The following is a 22,657-nucleotide window of genomic DNA, read 5'->3' on the forward strand; positions in this document are numbered from 1 at the left end:
GTGAAGGAACTCGACGAGTTGCATAGCCAACTCGATGAGTTGAGTCGGGTTTTCCTGCTTTCTAGATTCTGAGTGGACTCGCTGAGTTGATGAGATAACTCGACGAGTTAGTTAGGGTTTTCCCGGTTTTCTGAGTTCTGAAGGAACCCGATGAGTTACTAGCTACACTCGACGAGTTGGGTCAACATGGACTATTGACCTTGACTATTGACTTTGAATTTACCATGGTTGACCAATTTTAACTTCTGAGGGTATTTCGGTAATTTGGGATCTTGATGGAATTGGTCCTATGGTGGATGTAGGTGGTTGAGTTCGTAGATGTGATTCAGGATGGTGATCTTTTTTCAGTTCAGTTCAACAATGTGAGGTGAGTTCTTCTCACTATACTAATAGGGTCGAAGGCACCAAGGCCAACCCTTTTTGGATTGTATCTTGGTTATAGGATGATGCTATGTTTAGTGATCTGTTAGATTGGTATCCTGGTATATAGGATGATGATATGTTAGTGATCGGTTAGATCGGTATCCCGATGTATAGGATGATGCTATGATTAGTGATATGTTAGATATGTATGACTGTCTATACATGCTAGCTAGCATATGATATTTATGTGTTGATTATGTGATTGCAGGGTGGGTTGAGGCGGTTTTTCTTTGTGCTCTAGGCCAACATACCCAGGATGGTCTGGATAGACCGAAGCCTATCGGGGCGTACCAGTTAGGCCAAAGGCCCGAAGAACGGTCCAGACAGGCTGAAGGCCTGGTAGGGCGGAGCAAACATGCTGAAGGTTCTGAGAGTGGGCCAGATAAAATGAAGGCCCGGTGAGGGCGGTCCAATCATACTGTAGACTCTATATGCATGTTGTTTGTTATGATATTCTTCTGGTTTGTATGGAATTGGTATTTTGGGGAACTCACTAAGCTTCGAGCTTACAGTTTTTGATTTTGTTTCAGGTACTTCGGATGATCGTGGGAAGGCAAAGGCTTGATCATGCACCTCCTCACGTTTTATGATTTTGATTTCTAAGATACTCTTATATGAAATTTTTTTGAAAACATTTTGTAATAAGTAATGGTTTTTAGATGATCGAAAAAGTTTTAAATTTTTATGAATTTTATGGATGTTACATCTGTCATTTCCAATCATTTTGTAACAACCCCCTTCCTAATCACCTAGAGGGATCATCCTAGACGAATTACTTCTTGATCCATCGCTACACCGGACGCCCAAAACTTCGACTAAAACCCAAAGATTTCCAAAACCTGGTGCGTACACCAAAAGCTGAGTAAAGACTCCTCCAAGACCGAAACCATGCCTACTGCAGTACCGGAATAATGCTTTATATGGACACTTTCCAAAAGTTGATTAAATAAAAAGCAAGAATTACTTGACCTGACAAAGATTGAAGATCAAAACATTACAACTAATCGAATCAAGAAAAACTTACTCCCTCGCCCATAACTTAAAACTCCATGGACATGTCTGTCTTCCAGGCAGAAAAAGCCTCCCTCCTACATCCACCATGTTGACCAAAACTCAAGGTCTAACCCCATACAACACCTCCCTGACCTTAGATCGTCCACTGACAACAGTAGACAATAATCCACTACTAATTGCAAAAATCACGACCTCACTTATTGACATTAGAGCGAAAAAAAAGAACAAAGGGTGGATAAACTAGTCTGCAGATCCCTTTGGACATGTACCAATATGTAGAGATAATCAAACGGAAAAATAGCGGTTCAGATCAACCTGATCCAAAATTAGATATCATGAATGGTGTCCTCAATTGTAAACTCGAATTGTTGACAATTCGTAACTAATCAACTACTCCCATGAGCACAAGCATGGAAATATCAAAACTCGTGACACTCAGGCTCCATCAACAGTATAGGAACACAACCATTTACCAAAACTCCCAGGAGACTTATAACCACCCACATCACCGGCCTCCTAGTATTTCAACCACCATACTATTATCCCTATGCCAATCTAGATAACTATGGGTTATCAGCAACCCAAAAAAATACTCATAAAAACCATCAAATACTAAGACCTGGCTAGTATAACATGCACACCACTATGAAATAGGTAATATAGGGAGAGAACTCACACAAAACCTCATCATAAAACAAACACGAGTCTGTTGAGCTGCCAATATACCACCACGATTTTCCTAGCAAGTCAACAACCTGCAATTGCTTCACTCAACCTACCGCTCATTGAGACACCATTGATAACACTATATTGCTCAAACACCTGCCAATGTCACACTATTAATAAATCAATACACGAGTCTCCACTATACAACTGCTGACCCCATTCACAAAAGTGGATCCCACAATGGCTCACGACATGTCGTGATGCCATCCAACCATTGGGATAAGAAGCTCATGACTCCTCGTCATTTTTTCCATCACTCAACCATAGACATGAAGACTTCCAACCCACATCCAACGAGCCTAGGGACATACTTGATGAGTTTTATAGGTTACAAAACTAATGTGCTTGTGGAATTTCACTTAATACCTAAGGGCACATGCAACCTAAAGGATCTATGTCATACACTTTGAATGCAACATACTATGAACAAAAAAACATAGATTAACCCTAAGATAATCAAAATAAAATACAAGGATTAGGTTACATACCTTTTATTTGTTGTAGTAAACAAATCACTTTGAATCGTTCCTTTGAATAGCTTGGAAAGCTAGCACCAAAATGATGATGTCTCTAATGGCTCACACCCAAACCCTAGAGCCATAAGACAATTGAGGAGAGAGGAGTAGAAGGAAATTTCTTCCATATACTTTAAGAAAAGCATAGTCACCAAAATCCTAGCCCAATGGGTCCTACTGACAGTTTAGGTAACTTAGGGACAAAACAAGATTTGAATGGATTTAATCCAATCCAAATGCTTTCCTTATATGCATCAAAGAGGCTTTTGGAAACCCCAAGGAGGCTTGCAAAACCGTCCTCCCTTGGATGGTTCTAGAATTGTCTCTTTTGTTCAACTATTGAACAATTACAATTCACCCCTTACACCTATAATTAATTCTAATTAATTCCAGGTTAATTCTGATTAATAATTAATTAATTCTAATTGATTTCTTATTAACTTATTAACAAAAAAATTAACAAATCAATTGTTTAACCATTGAATTGTTATTAATTTATTAATCACATAATAAATTAATATACCAATTATCTATTTCTAATCAATATATATTGACCACATAATATGTATTAACAAATTATTTCCTCATAATTTTCAATTAGTTTATTAATCATATAATAATCTAATAATTTATCCTCTCTCCACAAATGTTATTCTAACCAAGTTGTAGTTATAAGGGCAACCCAAAAAGGACTTTGCTTCCAATAAGGATTAGTCAGTTAATACAGTCAAGAGGCAGGACTATTTCAACATATAGCCTTTCAAAAATGCAACAACCAAGCTAACATGTCTATCCAAGAAACCTCTCCTTCAAGTAGACCAGTAAGCACTTTACTGAAATCAATGACTAATCTAGTACTATAGGTTTATAACAACGAATATAAATATAATCAATTATAAATAAGAGTAAGTGTAAGTTACTTGATTTGACGAAATCTGAATAGCAGTGAGCGGAACTTCGACGCTTACTTCCATTATAGTTATCCTTTCAAAACTTCCGGTGCTTTGCTACCAAGATTACAAAACGAGAAATTGGAGCACAAGGGACCGAGATCAAGAGAAAGAGAGAGAGAGAGGGAGAGAGAGAGAGAGAGAGAGATAGATAGATAGATAGATAGATAGATAGATAGATAGATAGATAGATAGATAGATAGATAGAGATTTAAAGAGAAAGAGGAAAAGAAAAAAGGCGGGGAAATCCCTCTATTTATAGGGCCAATCTGACCACAACGCCTCAACCACTGACTGAATAGTCTTCTTCTTGCTTGCATGCAATGTCGGGCTGGAGAATTCAGTGCATTTATTGCACTGCACCACGGTTCTTAGGTCCACTTCGCAAATATTTTTAAAAATCCTCCAAAGTTATAAAAATCATAACTTTTATATACGAGCTTTGTTTTCGACGTATTTATATCCACATGCTTGTATCGACGTCTGCTGCAACTTTCATGTTTATCATTTTAGTTAAAACACATTATATTTTCACTTTTATTTTTATGAACAAAAGTTTATATCTATTAACTTTTACAAGTGAAAATGGGTGTTACATATAGACTCGCAAATTAAATAAAATATTATATATTTCCTTTTGAGAAGACTGCCCAAAAACCCGATTTCCATTCAAGAAGACTAAATAATGTATTTTAATCAAATATATTGTTGATTTTATTATAATCATTTGGATTTAGTTACAAATTAACAATCATAATCCTCTTTGTTTGCATAAATTATGGTTATTGTTGTTTCAAACTTAATGGTGGTTATGTATTGGGTGTGGTTGTTTCTGGTAATGTGAAAGGGATTGTCTCACTAACGAGGTTGACATGGATAATCTCGATAATGGATTAGGGATTTCTAGTAACGTATAGGGAAAAGAAGATAAGAAGATAAGGAAAGAGAATGAGGGGTGGGGAGGAGGCAATGATGACAGATGTATCGACGATGGAGGTGGTGGCGATGGTGATGATGGTAGTGTGTTTCGTATTGAAGATAGACTTTGGTGGATATATGTGCTGATGGAGGTTAACTAAGGTGTCGTGAGTAGCTGATGGCGATGACGGTGTGTTTAGGGATAAAAGTGAGATACGAACTTAGGTTTTGAGAGGGTAAAGTTATGAGGGTATGGGTAGAGCTCACACTCAACAAAACATGGGTGCCAAGAAAAATTCAATAAATATATAAAATAAGGGTAATTTTATAGGTTGACATGGGCTTAACTTATTGAAGTTAAGGGTGTTCACTTGTGGGATCAATACCACAATTAAACCCTCTAAAAATGATTGCTTTTACAACTCGAGACTTTTTGGACTTCAGTTAAAAAATTGTAAACCATAAGGACACTTTTTATTGTTTTCCCAGAAACTTAAAATATATGTTTTGGCGTCCATCACTATTATGATCTATAAATTATATATTGTTCGATCCCATAACAACCCTATGATATTAATGAATAAAGAAACTAAAAATAAAAATAAATGCAATTTACCCGCCTCCTTCATATTTCTACTTGTGAAAAACCTTGAAATCTAGTTCATGAAAAATATGCAAAAAAGACATGTGGGTTTTCATCTTGGGAAGTGATTGATAATAACATTTTTTTTGTCATACATAACAATGTATGTATTATATAGTTGTACATTACAACACTTTAAAGCACCAATTGTTGTGTATGGAGAAAAATTGTTGTGTACAAATCATCTCCCTTTTCATTTTGATACTTCATTGATTTGTTAAGGATTATTCGTCTATTTTTATCATCTTCTTCCAAAATTAATGGCGAGTTTGAAGCATGAGCATGGGTTTCATGAAAAATATGCAAAGAAGACATGTGGGTTTTTCATCTTTAAACCCACTTTATACTTCATTGATTTGTTCATGATTCTTGGTCTAATTTTATCATCTTCTACCAAATTAGTGGTGAATTTGAAGCATGAACATGGGTTTACGAATATGTTCTTGATTTCATATTGAGAAATCAGATATCTTCATACTTCTTTTTTTCTACCATCTCACTACATACTTAAGATTATGACACTTGTTATATTTAATAAAATTAATAAGTTTTTATTATACTTATCATCATCTAAAAGTAGTAAGATTATGAATAAGAAAAAAAGGTAAGAGCATGTTTAATTTTTTCATAATACTGATATTCTTTTTTATCATTTTCATCAATTCAGTTTTTATGTTGTAAACTCATGCTCCATATTTCATAATATTAATCTTCTTTTTTGTCATATTCATATTCATTGATTTTATGATCTTGATGTCTTGATTTAAAAATTTTCTAGGTTTTGATGGCAAACATTAAGAGTCTATATTCATACCTAAACAAATATAACCGGTTTTTTTTAATTGTTTTCAAATGTTACGATTATGAGCATGTTTGACACAAAGTGTTTGGAAACTTTTAGCTTCTAACGTTGAAAAAATGGTCCGTTTTGAACAAAAGTCTCGTTTAACACTACAAGCTTTTAGCGTTTAGTTTAAACAAAACGCTTCAAAATTAACCGTTATTTCATATAACTTTTAATAAAACGCTACCAACTACCAGTTTGTCATTACCCGCTACCAGCTAATTTTACCAACACGTCCTATATAATAATCCATATTCTAGTAAATGAATAGTTTTAATATGTTTTTGCCAAGTGTCACTATAATACAACTTCTCATTAATACTATATCATGTAGATATATTAGACAACTCATTTCAAAATTCAAATTTATATTTTCTAATTATATGTTAAATTTGAAGTTATGATAACTTTAAAATTTTGATATATCTCTTAATTAATGAGTTATTTAAAATGATTTATTTAAAATAATTGATTAATAATTATAAATTTTTATTATAAAAGTTTAATTAATTTTATAATCATGATTTTCACGAGCTGTAAACTAATACAAATAATAAATAAATATAATAACAGTAATATAATTTATAATAAATATTTACTAAAAGTTAAAAAACAATATAATCACTTGGACAAAAACAAAGTTATTATATATACAACAAATACAAAACCAACATTACAACACGATTCCTTTAAAACAAAAACTAAAAGAGTTAGCTAAATTTAAAGACCAAAAATATAGTTTACTGTAATTAATATTATTCTTATAAAAAGAGTAAGTATTAACAAAAGTGATGATAATTATAAATTTAATTTTTAATTAATTAACAACAAACCTTGGGGCCACATATACACATCTTTATTGGGTGATTATCCTTGGCTTTGACAAGTATTCTCTTTCTCTTTCTTGATCAAGTCACATAAATTGAAAGGAAAGAAATTGGGAAAAGAAAAGAAAAACTTTATCTTTAATTTTGTCTCTGAGGTTTGTTTCTTTTTCCTGTATTGATCACCATCTAACCCTGAAAATCTCTTTAGAAAGAGAAAGAGGGATCCTTTTTATGCTTAAATCTGTGACTTCACAGAACTGGTCCAGAAAGTTTTCTTGTCTCTGATCCCAATAAGGCCATCTCTCTCTTCCAAAAGATCTGTAATCATAACACCCTTTTCTCTCTCTCGCTCTCTCTCTACATCTATCTCTCTCTCTCTGCGATTGGGAGAGAGAGAGAGAGGGAAAGACTGCCATAGATAGGTAGCCAGCTAGCTCTCCCCAAAGTACAAGTGGTCCTATTTCCTCAACCCCACCTCTTGTTTTTGCTTTCTTAGCAAACCCTTTTGTTCACATGATCTCAATCCATACCTGCAAACACATTTTCTAGAGAGAGAAAATAAGAACACAATGCAAGAACAAGGGTTAGGGATGATTGGTGGTAGTGGAGGGATTGGTGGTGGCTTCACAGATATGGCTGTCTCACTTTCCGGCGATCAAAACCGCCAGCTCAAGGCGGAGATAGCCAACCACCCACTCTACGAACAGCTTCTCTCAGCTCATGTAGCATGTCTCCGTGTTGCCACCCCGATTGATCAGCTGCCGCTCATCGACGCCCAACTCTCCCAGTCCCACCACCTCCTTCGCTCTTACATCGCCGACCACCACAACCAATCTCTCTCCCCACATGATCGCCAAGACCTCGATAACTTCTTGGTAATTTCTTTTCCAACAAGATTTCAACCTTTTCGTTTATTATTCATAACATGGAATTATTCTTCATTGATTTAACATATCTTTTTTCTATTTTTTTCTAATTTTATTTTGGCGATGAATTAATTGAATGAACAGGCACAGTATTTGTTAGTTTTATGTTCGTTTAAAGAACAGCTGCAGCAACATGTCAGAGTTCATGCTGTTGAAGCTGTCATGGCCTGCCGTGAAATCGAACACAACCTACAAGCTCTCACTGGTACCTCTCTCTCTCTCTCTCTCTCTCTCCAATATATATATATATATATATATATATATATATATATATATATATATATATATATATGTATATATATATATATATATATAAATATAATTTAGGGTTATGGGGTGGTTTCTTGAGAAAAAGATTTGATTGTTTAGTGAAAAATGCAAGAATTTCAAGGTTTACTAATCCCATACCAGCAAATCTGAAAATAAATAATAAATAAAAAGGAAGATCATAAAATTGGGGATATTAAGATGGGTGTAATGTGGGGGCTGTTGGAGATTTCTTTTATTAAAAAAAGTATTTATTTAATTGGTTATATATATTTATAATCTATAGTTAGGAGTAGAAGGAAGGTTGAGTTAGTTGGGTTGATGAGGGGAACAAAGAGTGACAACAAAACCAACAACACCTAACAACTGATGTTTCTTTAGAATTAATTATTAAGGAAAAATAAATAGAATATGAGGGTTAGTTTTTAATTTGTAAAATTTATGTTTGTTGGATATTCCTTTGTGATGTAGGCTTTAGTCTTAGGAATATTTATTTGTCACCAAAGTAGAATATATTTATGACTATATGATATTAATCCTTTTTTTTTTTTAGAATTTTACAAGTTGACAAACGCCATTTGAATTTTAGAGTTGACAAACGTAATTAGATTTTTAAATAATTATGTTATTTATTTACTCTTAAAACTAGAATCTGGTTTTGACTAAACAGAAACAAATGATATCCTAAATCTTTGATGTAGGTGAAGTTAATCTTTCAGAGTTTTTTCACTGGTGTGGCTGAAATAGTTAAGATTGCAATTTTGCGTATTTTAAATTGAACCCACAAAATAATCAAACATGATAAAAAAAAAACAAAACAAAAGATAGAAATTAATTAATCGAAGAAGGACAAATTTACAGTGCATGCAGTCTTTTCTTGAGTTTCCCGAAGTTGTACCTGAAAAATCTCCAAAATTGGTAATAATGAATTCTAATTAAATGAAAAAGATTATCTTCTGATCTCGTGTACTAAATTCGTCACAGTGTCTTGAATACGAATCTACATTTAGTATAAAACCAAATTTTCCTTTTTATTACTGCCTGTCCCTGTGCAAGACTGACTTGTACTGTACAATCCATCACTTCACATTTCCACATTCTAAAGTATACTAATACCATTAAGTATTAAAAGTAAAAAATAAAAATACTTGAACTTAATTTGATTTTTATTAGGAATAACACTTGGAGAAGGGTCGGGTGCAACAATGTCGGATGATGAGGACGAAATGCCAATGGATTTCTCATTGGATCAATCCGGTGGTATGGATGGTGGTCATGACATGATGGGCTTCGGTCCTCTTCTTCCTACTGAATCAGAACGCTCGCTTATGGAACGCGTTCGTCAAGAACTCAAAATTGAACTTAAACAGGTCTTTTTAAATCCTTTTTTTCATTTAGACATTTAATTTATACAAACATCTAATGTATTATATGCTTACAGGGATTCAGATCCAAAATTGAGGACGTGAGAGAGGAAATTCTACGCAAACGAAGAGCAGGAAAATTACCGGGTGACACGACTTCGGTCCTCAAAGATTGGTGGCAGCAACATTCGAAATGGCCATACCCAACTGTAATAATTCCGTTTACTTGACATTTATGATAAAATTAAATTAAATTATATGTAGTCGGGTTCGGGTATTTAAGTTGACATTTCTACAGGAAGATGATAAGGCAAAACTGGTGGAGGAGACAGGGCTGCAATTAAAGCAAATTAACAATTGGTTTATCAATCAAAGGAAGAGAAACTGGCATAGCAATTCAAATTCGATGACTGCTCTTAAGTCGAAGCGTAAACGATAGAAGGCATGCATGGTTTGAAATTCTAAAAGCAATTTTATATATTCCATATATATAAAAAAAAATATATGTCGATATAGGAATATATAAGAGTAGGTATCGTATGGAATATATCGAGACTAAAAACAATGGGAGCAAACAAGTTGTAACGAATGCATATATGATTAATTTTCTAACACATTTTCGGTTGATATATCATATGATCGTGGTCATATTTTGGTTTTAGTTTTGATGCAATATTATCCCTTCGTTTTCACCCAAGTGTCGATATCTTGAATGATTAGGGTTTGTTTGGACTTTGGAGATGAGATGAGGGTCTTTTTGACCTTTAAAAAAAAAAAAAAAAACTCATAACTTTGAACTAGGGTTCTACAACCCTGGAAACGAGGGATATCTGCCGAAAACCCAATAAAATGTAATCAGTTTTTGTTGCTTGTGTTTAGGTTTGATTTAGATATAAATATAAATTTGTTTATGATGGCGTACTGGTGTTGGAAGTTAATTTATAATGATTAAGGGTGGTTTCGGTGCAAATAATGTGTGTGAGCGTTTGAAAGTTTTTATTTGAACATCGTTTGAATCTACAGGCTTTTAACATTTAATTTAAACAAAACGTTTAAAATTCAAAAGTTATCTCATATAGTATTTAACAAAACATTACCAACTACCAGCTACCATCTAACTATTACCCTCTACCAGTTAGTTTTACCAAACATATCTTAAATAAAAATATAATTAAAGTAGATTATGTGTCACGTAGAATGTTATCAACTATTAGCATTAATTTGATAGATAAAATGTCACCTGATAAAAAAATTGACATATCAATGGTGATAGATTACTAGTGCATTCAAGTCATATATTGTTACAGACTTGGGATCAATAGAAATATCATAAATCAATTTAAAATGATTTTTTTCATACAAATTTCTCTTTCAAAAAAAAAAAAAAAAAAAAAAAGAATCCTATACAATCGCCTAGGACATTTGCTGAAAACAAATCCTCAAAAAAACTTTTATTTATATGTGCATGTTTTTCTACATATGTTCGAGCATATCTATACATACATATGCAAATCATATACTAATATACCAATAGAAGAACATTACCAAACAAACATAGGTTGTGTTTAAGTCATTTATTCCAAAAATACAAAAAGATAAATAAATAATAATATGCACATATTGAACTATACTTTTCTACTAAAGCATTATATACATTGGCTTGTAAATAAGATTCAATAAGACTACTCGATCTATGGCAGTTAAGGTCCGTTTTGTCTACGTGGAACACTTATAACGGCGTTATAAGTCGTGAATCCCCCCCCCCCCCCCCCCCCCCTCCCTTGTCGTTAAGGCCCTTTGCGTTGCCTTCCGGTTGCAATGGTAACAATTCGTAATGCTAATTTTCGAAGGAATGGTCAAATGACTGTTGGGAACGGTCAAAAAGTAATTTAAAAAATTGTTTTTTTACATATAAATAAACATATATACCCACTTTTTTAACTACATCATTACTTTTTCTCTCATTTTATTTATAAAAATCAATCACCTTTTTTCTTTCAACCAAACCATGGAGCAAAACCCGAACACTCATCCTCTAAACATAAACACATCCGCTCTAATGAGATTCGCACAATACGAAGGCTATATGAACTTCCTTAACTCTCAAAACTCACCACAAATATCATTTTTAGGAAAGTATTTCAATCTCATATCACCCTTAAAGCAATTTCTTACATCGACATATATGCAACAAAACTCAAATCTTCAACAAAATCTTTTCAATTCGTTCGCTTCTATGCCACAAATAACCACATAACTACCGCCTACACAACTAACGCATGTTACGGTTCCCGAAGGGTTTGGCAACTCTTCGAACTAGTGAGGAAAATATGGTGCCTCCAGATTTGCAAGTGCCTCGAAAGATGAATGAGAAGATTTAGAAGAAATATTCGGATTAGGACCATCGTATCGTTTTTATATTTTTAAATTAGGACTTTCATATTTTTTTCGATCAATGTTTTTTTTTGTAATGTTACTTTAAGTGTTTTAATATTATGTTTAATTTAGGATTTAATTAAATAGCATGTCTTAGTAATTTATAATTTTTTTTATAAATATTATAACATAAATAAAAAACAAAAAAAAAAAAATTGGAAAAAATGGAATAGATAAATTGAAAAAAAAATTGAAAAAAAAAACAAAAAGAAATAAATAAAAAAAATGATGATGTGGAATCTAATTGGTGTTATAACACGTTTATTTTTTTATTTGGTGTTATAACACCATGGTGTGACATGACATGTGAGGTGACACTTTTTTGATGTGGTAACATGTCTTAACATGTTGTCCACATCCACGCATCAAAAAGACATGCATTTCCTTCAAGTTTAGGAGAAACGAGTCCTATAGTCCCTTTACTCTTTAATAACGTCGAAATTATCTCCTCTATCTTTAATACTTTACAAAGTCAACAACATCATCTTTATCCCAACTAACAATCAAGTACTTTAGCTCATTAACTTTATCATACGTTCAACATTATCGTGGCATAATAACATCAATTATTATGAACAATAATAAAACAAACATAATTTAGTAAAAGATATACAGGTTGAGATTGCTTATGTTTTTAAGTATTTTCAATTTCCTACCTCATGCTCGACCTTAAAAGGGATTAAAAATCTCTTTTTTTATCACACACAGTTCTAAACCAATAAAAGACTTAGTGAACACATCTGCAACTTGTTCCTTTGAAGCAGCCTTTTTAACCTTAATCATACACTCTTTTCATAACATTTTCTCTAACCAAATGCACATTCATATCAATGTGTTTAGTTCGTTCATGGAAAACTGGATTTAGAGTTAACTGGATAGCTGAATTATTACCACATAAAATTTCATCATTTAAGTGACATTTTATACTCAAATCCCTTATAAGTTTTTTAAACCACACATATGTTATGGATGCCAAAATTTTATATTCAACTTCAAGAGAGGAGCAAGATATAGTAGCATGTTTCTCGCTTTTCCAAGACATCAAAAATTTACCAAGAAATGAACAAAACCATATGCACACCTTCGTGTAGTTAAATACCTCCCCCAATCAGCATCTATATGAGATATAGTAGCATGTTTCCCGTTTTACCATGATTCAAATATAAATATCTACACACTCTAATAGCTAATCTCAAATGAGATTTTCTGGGCGAGTGCATAAATTTTCTTAATCGGTACTCAACTAGATGGAAAGAATTATACGTATTGGAGTTATGTTATGAAGAACTTCCTTCGTTGGAAGAATATGTAGGGCTATGTCATTGGGATTAAAGTCAAACACTCAGTGCCTTAAGCTGAGAATTTCAATCTGTTGGTTGATTCTTGGATGACTGATAACTCCAAGGTCATTACGTGGATTAACAATTTTGTTACACAGTCTCACTACAAGAAAACAACCCTTTAATGACACGCGAACAATGATACACAATGATTTACAATACCCATTTTTTTGTGTCCTAAAAATAATGTTAGTTTTCCAAAATTTGAAGGATAGAGGACACCCATTTCTGCGTGCACTAAAATTAGTGTCCAACAAAAAAAAATTACAAACACGAAGGGCGCTTATCTTAAATGGGTGTCATCTACAAATGTCGCTTTAGATTTTTTTTTCATTTAAATGCGCCTTTTTAAAGAGGGATCCTCTAAAATTAGAAAATTCTAAAATTTTGAAGTAATCTCCCTTATCTCTCATAAAATCGCATAGAGAGCCATTCTCACCCTCCCCCTTCTCTCTAACCCTAGACACAGCCACCGTCAATTCACGACGATGTCTTCTTACCCTTTCCTTCTTCCTTGATCCAGATTTGTGACCTTCTCTGAAGCTATCTTCTCCTCCCCCACCTGGTACTACCACACTCGAAATCGATTAAACCCTATCGGCCCTTAATCATTAACAATCAACGCCTCCGTCAACCAGCTAGGGCTTTTATATGAGACCTCCACAAAATTAATCAAGTTTCATCCTCGCAGTGTCGGCGACTCCTTACACTTACACGCGCCTGTGCTGATAACTGTGACTTCTTACACTCACGATGTTGGCGATTGGGGTTCTAAGTCCTGGCTCCACCTCCCATCCACCCTACTCCATCTACTATGACTACCAGGCCTGGCCCAGGGCATGGGCGGGTTGGGCAATGGCCGAGGGCATCATTCCTGAGGTGGCATAAAGTAAGTCTAGTCTGATCAGGTGGCTATATCTGATATTTTTAGCCCACTGTGCTTAAAGCCCTCAATTTCGTATCTGATTGGCTTGAAGGCGGTAAACCAAAATTGAGAAAGAGGAAGACAACATTATTGGCACCTAATAGAGAAAGACGACAAGACAAATCTCTTTGGAGATTTTGTTGCATAACATCGATTGGGTGTTTAACTTCGTTCTTCGTGCAAATATCAAAGTACACAGGCATCGATTGGCCATTTTATTGCAAAGCAACGGTAACAAAAAAGAAAAATCATTTAGTTTGTGTTTTGTTTTCTATATAAATGATAAATCAGAAATTGAATCTCCATCTCTTATCATCATTCATCTATAATCTCTTTGCCTTTTATTATGTATTCTAAATATTTGATTTTTATTTTATGTAGGGAGAGCCGATCAGCCAAAGACGAGGACGATTATACCCTTTCCCTTGAATAGTTGAAGTTGCACCTGCAGTTGGGTTTTTCTTGCCCTTTGGCTTGGATTCCTGGAAGACAAATTTGTCTTGTAGTCTTAAGCATGTGGTGTTTTGCTAGTGTTTTAATTGAGGCTTGGCCTTTGGTTACCTAGAGTTATAACTTCTAGGAATGACATCTGCTAGTAATTAATGTCCTTTGATTCTATGTGGCTATGAATGTGTTGAAGGAACACATAAAGATTATCCGACCATTTCTTGAAAATCTGCAGGTTGCTTTCTTGATTATCTTTTGATGTCACTTCTCTCTTATGCAAGGAATATCTTATATAGGTTATGTTGGATTAGGTGTCTAAGCCATAACTATATTTGGTATGTACTTGACCCGATAGTAGCATGATCCTTTTGGGTTGCCTTCACCATAACAATTTGATAGGATGAATTATGGAAAAAGAGGTTAATTGTGATTTATTAATATATTATAAGAATAATATATTAATTGAGAAATCATATTATATAATTAGTATTGATCATAAATTAATTTGGAATTAATTTAATGATCAAAAGAGACTGATTAAATTAACGGGGCTAATTATGTAAATCAGTGATAGTTGTAGTTTAGGCTCATGGACCTTATTGATATAGGGTGGACGAAATCTCTATGAGAGTCCATAAAGATTTCGTCCATGGCTTGTCAAATGGAAGTCCATATGTTTCTTAGGGCCTAAGCAAGGGAATTAGGGTTTCCAAGTTTTAAACCCTAAGAGCCTCAACTATAAAAGAAACCCTAGCTCCTCAAAATCGGCACCAATTATCCCATAAGAAACCCTAGCCGATTTTAGGAGTCCCTAACCTCTCTCTCATAATTATCCATTGCTACTTGGTGTTTGTGACACATTAGAGGTGCAACAATTGGGGCACTAAGCCTTGAAGGTCAAGATCAACTAGCTACAAAGAAAAGGTATTCATTTAACTTGGTTTTAGTTGAAAATTTAGAAATTATGTATGCTAGACTTAGGGTTTATGTTTTGGATGATTATTTGCATGTATAACTTGAGAAAAACCTAGATCCAAAGCATTATGGTTTCATGTACACCATATGAATGTTGTAGTGCTTAAAACCCATCGGTGGTATCAGAGCCTAGGTCATTTTTCTGTTATATGTGATGTTAATGTGAATTGTTCAAAGCTGGAAAATTTTCGTTTTTGCTTTTTGCCTGATGACCACGAGGTGTTGGGTTCTCATGACGTGAGCATAGTGCTCACGACGTGAACTCGGTTCTGATGGCAGATTTTTCAAATTTTTGGCCAAATTAGATTAGGATAATTACCATAAGTTGTTTTAACTGTTAAAATTCGAATTTCATGATTTGGTAATTGATATCCTCATCTAATTGAAAGATAATTGTCAAATCTTAAGATAATTACTAGATTATATGATAAATTAATTATTTGTAAAATTTGATTTGTGTTTATCATGCCAAAATTATAAGATTAGGTCAAATTATGTGAAAAGGATAAATTATGAGATTAATTTAATTGGTTTTCAAATTTGATCTAAATGTTTTGTAAAGTTTCAAAATTTGCTCTTAATTTTTGGAATTTAAAATTTGATTAAAAGTTTTAATTTTGAAATATTAAATTCTTAAACCCTAGTAATTTGAAAAAAAAATTCAAAAGTGCACCTCTTGGTTTTGTAATGTGAAATTTAATTAAATAGCTTTAATTTTGAAATCTTAAATTTACAACCTTGATAGTTTAAATAGTTCAAATTACACCCTTATGGTTTTATTAAATTAATTAAGTGTTTAATTAAAAGAGAGAATTAATAAATCCATAATGACATGGTTTAAGTTTAATTAAATTAATAGTCTGATTTATTAATAGATTAAACCACTTAGTATTTTAAATGTGTAAAATACACCATTATACTGTATAAAATTAAAAGTCTAATATATTATATATGTATAAGGGGTGTTTAAGGAAGCGGCTTGTTAAATGACCGCCACTGGATATCCATTCTTACCCATCACACCCTTGACCAGTGGAGGGTCGTTAGCTGAACGGGTAGGATAGGACACAAACTCTCATTAATAAATATAATGAAATACGAAGTAACTAAACGCTGTTATAAATTTCCAATCTTAGTTACTTTAGAAAAAAAAATATGAATTTGGTGCTAATCCATGAATTTGCACATTGCACATTGTTGGTCATTAGTGGAGCGTGTGTGGTTAACCGACATACCAATATGGGACTAATAAAGGATGGTAATGGGTAGCTCGTAGATTATCATAGATCAATGGAGCGTGTGTGGTTAATCGGCACATTGATTAGGTGATAAATGTCTTCGAGATTACCAAGCTAATTTGCATGGTTATTTCACACCTTGTTTGTGATCCTAAATATCTCAATCACAAAATTGAAGGGCATAATCGAGATTAAACATGCCATTCAAAATTTCAATGAATCTCAAAAGATCTAGGAGTTTCATTTAAAACCTAATATGTTTAAAACTTCGTTTTTGTGGTGGAATTGGTAAATTGTCATTCACCTACCAATAAATAGTTTACAATTGGATTATGTTATCCCTCTTCCGAATTGTGAATTATTGTGTTGGGTCCTAGCGTTAATATTCATTTGGGTGATATATTAAGGATTGAATCAACTAACTTTTAATTTCTCCCTTTATAGATGTCTAGTTTTGACAATTGTGGTCTTCCTTATCCATTTGGGAAAAGCTTTCCTCATGAAGATGATATTCCACATGACGATCGAGGTGAAAGATCAATCTTTTCTTCGTACTTTGGTGGAACTTCTCTTCCTCCACCTCCTTCAATTATTCTCCCTGACCCCACGTGTTCATCGACTTCAAAAGTTCAAGGTCACTCAAGCCCTATTGACAAGCAAACACGAAGATGGAAAGTATGTATGTGCTCACGTCTTGGAGATGAAGTTGCATATTGATGTTGGATATAGTGTCTAAGCCCATAACTATATTTGGTATGTACTTGACCCGACCAGGGATGGTCCATTTGGGTTGCACTTCACCCGAACAATTTATGGATAATATTTGAGAATAGTACAAGTTATGATTTATTAATATATTATAAGTTCTAATATATTAATATAAGATCATATTATTTAATTAGTAGTGATCTATAATTAATCTAGGATTAATTTAGTGATCAAAGATATTACTAATTAAATATGGGCTTCTATATTTATATAGTGTGGGCTTATGCTTATTTGGAATGGGCTAGGCTTGCATGGAGAAGTCCATGGATACTCCATGGAGCTTTAACCCATGGATCTCATGGAAATGAAGAGACATGGGTATTAGGGTTTACATGGGTGTAACCCTAATCCACCACACTATATAAAGGAGGTCTTGGTTCTTGAAATGATACTAGTTGACACTTGTTGAGGTGAGGGTAATTTCAAGATAGTAGTGACTATTCTCTCAAAGTTCCAAGTTTGTGGTGATTTGTGACTTTTATTTGAGGCATCCACACTATTGGTGCTAGGCTCTAAAACTCCAAGCAATCAACATCAACTACAAGGTAAGTATGTCTTCTAGCTTTATTTGATTCATGTTCCCCATGCCATGCTAGTTAGGATATAAACCTTGGAAAAATTAATTATTTGCATGTATCTTAGACAAACATAGATCCAAGGTTTATTAGGGTTGCATGTACACTTAGGAAGTGTTAGAATGCTCAAAACCCTTCAGTGGTATCAGAGCCTAGGCTTGTTTGTTTGATACTTGTTGCAATATGCTTGAAAAAGTCGAAAAACTTGTTGTCTGACTGCTGGACTCGCCGAGTCCATGGGGGGACTCGCCGAGTAGGTTCATGCACTCGGCGAGTAGGGTCGACAGAGTGCAGATTTTCGACTTTAGTTGCTGGAAATGGATTAAAAACATTACCCTAAACTGTTTTGGTACTTGAAAACTTGTTTTAGATGGTGTAATGTCTTTTCTAATTCATTTACAACAACTAGTTATCAAAATTACAAAGATTAAGTGTGATTTTGATGTATGAAAGTGTTCATGTTCATGATCTTGTTCTTATGATGTTTAGATGATCATAGGAATTATTTGTAACCTATGTGGTAGATTAATTCTTGATCATAATGTGATTTAATGGAGTCCATAACTTGTCCTCAAGTTATGGAAAACCAAAAGTCTCTTGGATTGAAAACCATTAAAAGAACACAAGAGTTAGAAAAGTGAAGAGTCTTCATTTTATTACTCTATTAAACTCATAAGTTACAAGGAATGAAAAGTTTTGAAAGTTTACAAAACTTGCCCTCAAGTTTTGGAACAAGTAAAGTGAAGTTAAAACTTTAGTTCCAACCCCTAGAATTTTAAAAGTTAAAATTCAACCCTTATACTTATATTATTATGATTTAATAACTGTTTATATATGTATAAGAACAAAGTCGTCTTACCGCTAGTACGCCTCATTCACGAAGCCGGTCTATAAGGTGGGTATAAGGTTGTTGCCTATAAAATGGTGACTTAATGGGTGTCCACTCTCACCCACCGCTTGCTTGACCGGTGGAGGGTCGTTATCCGAACGGGTAAGACAAGGACTTATAAATTCTCATTAAAAGTATGATGAATATTATAAAGTAACTAAATGTTTTATTAAATTCCAAATCTTAGTTACTTTAGGAAAAATGTGAATAAGGTGCTAATCCATGAAATTACACTTTACACTTTGTTTAAGTCGTTGGTGGAGCGTGTGTGGTTAACCGGCACACTAACTTGGACTTAACAAGGTAGGTAAAGGGTGACTTAAGGTCTATTATAGTATCGGTGGAGCGTGTGTGGTTTACCGACACATCGATTGAGTAATAAACTTTAAGGGTACCAAGTTGTTGGATAAGGTGTCTAAGTCCATAACTATTTCTGGTATGTACTTGATCCGACCCGGCATGGTCCATTTGGGTTGCATGGCACCATGCAAATTGGATAGACTAAATGAGAGAAATAACACTTGGAGATTATTAATATATTATAAGTTCTAATATATTAATAATATTATTTGATTAGTTTGATCAATAATTAATTTAGAATTAATTAAGTGGTCAAAAGAGAACTAATTAAATATATGGGTTGATTATGTAAATCATCCATATCTTGTATAGTGGGCTAAGAGGCTCCATGGATTATCAAGTTGGGTTCTACCCATAGGATGCTCCATGGATGCTCCATGGGAGTTACAAACCCATGGTTCATGGAAATGAAGAGTCATGACACATTAGGGTTTACATGGTGTAACCCTAGATGTGTCAACACTATATAAGAAGCATATTCTCCACCAAAATCGGTGCAACTAAGAAACTAGAGGGCTTGGCCGATTTAAGAAAGTGTGTATTATCTTAAGAGTCTTTCCAAGAGCATTTGGTGTTGTGTGAAGCATTTGAGGCATCACACTTGGGGTGCTAGGCTCACAAGGTTTCAAGGAACACAAGCAACAACAAGGTAAGTTATTCTATCTATTATTCAAGTTAAAATTGTTCCCCATGTATGCTAGATAGGAATATAACCTTGGAATTCAACTTAGCATGATAATTAGACAAACATAGATCCAAGGTTATTAGGGTTGCATGTACACTTAGGAAGTGTTAGAATGCTCAAAACCCATCAGTGGTATCAGAGCCTAGGCTTGTTTGTTTGTTATTTGTGCTTAAGAGTTGAAGAAAGTCGAAAATCTTGCTGTCTGACTGATGGACTCGGCGAGTCCATGGGGAGGACTCGTCGAGTTCACTTGTATCTTCAACCTACTCGGCGAGTAGGTTTATGCACTCGGCGAGTAGGGTCGACAGAGTGCAGAATTTCGACTTCAGTTGCTGGAAATAGATTAGAAACATTACCCTAAATTGTTTTGGTACTTGAAAACTTGTTTTAGAAGGTGTAATGTCTTTTCTAACTCATTTACAACAACTAGTTATCAAAATTACAAAGATTAAATGTGATTTTGATTCTTGAAGGTGTTCATATTCATATTCTTGTTCTTATGATGTTTAGATGATCATAGGAATTATTTGTAACCTATGTGGTAGATTAATTCATGATCATAATGTGTGTTAATGGAGTGCATAACTTGTCCTCAAGTTATGGAAAACCAAAAGTCTCTTGGATTTAAGAACCATTAAAAGAACACTAGAGTTAGGAAAAATGAAAAGTCCTCATTTTATTACTCTGTTAAACTCATAAGTTACAAGAAATGAAAAGTTTTGAAAGTTTACAAAACTTGCCCTCAAGTTTTGGAACAAGTAAAGTTAAGTTAAAACTTTAGTTCCAACCCCTAGAATTTTAAAAGTTAAAATTCAACCCTTATACTTATATTATTATAATTTAATAATTATATATATGTATAAGAACAAAGTCGTCTTACCGCTAGTACGCCTCATTCACAAAGTCGGTCTATAAGGTGGGTATAAGGTTGTTGCCTATAAAATGGTGACTTAATGGGTGTCCACTCTCACCCACCGCTTGCTTGATCGGTGGAGGGTCTTTAGCCGAACGGGTAAGACAAGGACTTACAAATTCTCATTCAAAGTATGATGAATGTTATAAAGTAACTAAATGATTTATTAAATTCCCAATCTTAGTTACTCTAGGAAAAATGTGAATAAGGTGCTATTCCATGAAATTACACTTTACACTTTGATTAAGTCGTTGGTGGAGCGTGTGTGGTTAACCGGCACATTAACTTGGACTTATCAAGGTAGGTAAAGGGTGACTTAGGGTTTATTATAGTATCGATGGAGCGTGTGTGGTTAACCGGCACATCGATTGAGTGATAAACTTTAAGGGTACCAAGTGATTTGCATGGTTACTTCACACCTCGTTTTGTGATCCTCGGTATCCCAGTCACAAAACTTGGAGGGCACACTCGAGATTGAAACATGCCTTTGAAAAGTTCATTGAATCTCAAAGAATCTAGGAATTTCTAAGAACCATTCAAAAAAACCTAATACTAAAATATTGCGGTTTTCGTGGTGGAAATTGGTGAATCGTCATTCACCTACCTTTCAAATATGATATAGCTTAGATTACGGCATACCTCTTCTAAGTTATATTATATTGTGATTGGATCCTAGCCTTAATATTACATTTGGGTGTTTTATTAAGGACTCTCTCATATCTAAACTAATCTTGTTCTCTTTTCTTCAGATGTCTTTCAACAATGCTTCTGGCCCTAATCCTAATGGCTCCTTTACCCTTATGAACTTGTGTGGGAAAGTCACCTTTGATGGATCCAACTACAATGAGTGGATCAGAAACATCAGGATGATTACCCGCTACGAGGACAAAGAATATGTCCTTGATAAGGAGCTTAAGGAGATTGATGAGACCACTGCAACTCCTCAGGAGATCGCTGACTTTCGGGCACATGAAAGGGATGCTACGAAAGTGGCTTGCATCATGATGGCCACGATGACAGCGGAACTCCAAAAGTCTTATGAGGATTTCTACCCTTATGAAATGCACCAAGATTTGATGGAAAGATACCATCAAAGTGCAAGACAAGAGAGGTATGAAATCATCTGCTCCATGATAACAACCATGATGAAGGACGGGGAATCCGTCACGAGCCACATGCAGAAAATGCAAAGGTATGTGGATCGTTTGCTGAAGCTTAATGTGAACTTCCCGGAGGAGCTTGCAATAGATATCATTTTGCACTCCTTACCATCGTGCTATGATCAATTCCGCATGACATATCACATGAACAAGGAAGAAGTCACCCTCAGCAAACTTCAGGGACTTCTCAAGACCGCATAATCAAGTCTTAAGGGGAAGTCGGTTGCTATCACTCCTACTCCAAACTCAACTCCGGTTTTGGCAATCGGGAAAAGTCGAGGGAGGAAGAGAAAGAGATCTTCGAAGGGTACCAAGGCTCGGACCCTTGATGGCTCTTCCTCGAGTGGAACCAAGAAAGGTTTCATTACTCCTTCTTCTGACCCAAAAGAGGCTGAATGCTTCTATTGCCATGAAAAGGCTCATTGGAAGCGGAATTGCCCAAAGTACCAGCAGGATGTGAAGGATGGGAAAGTCAAACCCAACCATGCAGGTATTTACACTATCATTTATAATAACTCACCCCATTCTA

At 34.3% G+C, this 22,657-nt stretch overlaps 1 protein-coding gene across 1 annotated transcript; it reads left to right on the forward strand.

Moving 5' to 3' along the window:
- Window positions 1-6,948: 6,948 nt before the first annotated feature.
- On the forward strand, window positions 6,949-10,051 carry LOC111920776 (homeobox protein knotted-1-like 7). Its single transcript, XM_052769143.1, has 5 exons — window positions 6,949-7,735; window positions 7,871-7,991; window positions 9,227-9,423; window positions 9,495-9,626; window positions 9,716-10,051. Exons 1-5 carry the CDS (start codon window positions 7,430-7,432, stop codon window positions 9,854-9,856), a joined length of 897 nt encoding a protein of 298 aa, XP_052625103.1. The 5' UTR covers window positions 6,949-7,429; the 3' UTR covers window positions 9,857-10,051.
- Window positions 10,052-22,657: the final 12,606 nt, after the last annotated feature.

The sequence above is a fragment of the Lactuca sativa genome, chromosome 3 (assembly GCF_002870075.4).
Source record: "Lactuca sativa cultivar Salinas chromosome 3, Lsat_Salinas_v11, whole genome shotgun sequence".
NCBI lineage: Eukaryota > Viridiplantae > Streptophyta > Magnoliopsida > Asterales > Asteraceae > Lactuca > Lactuca sativa.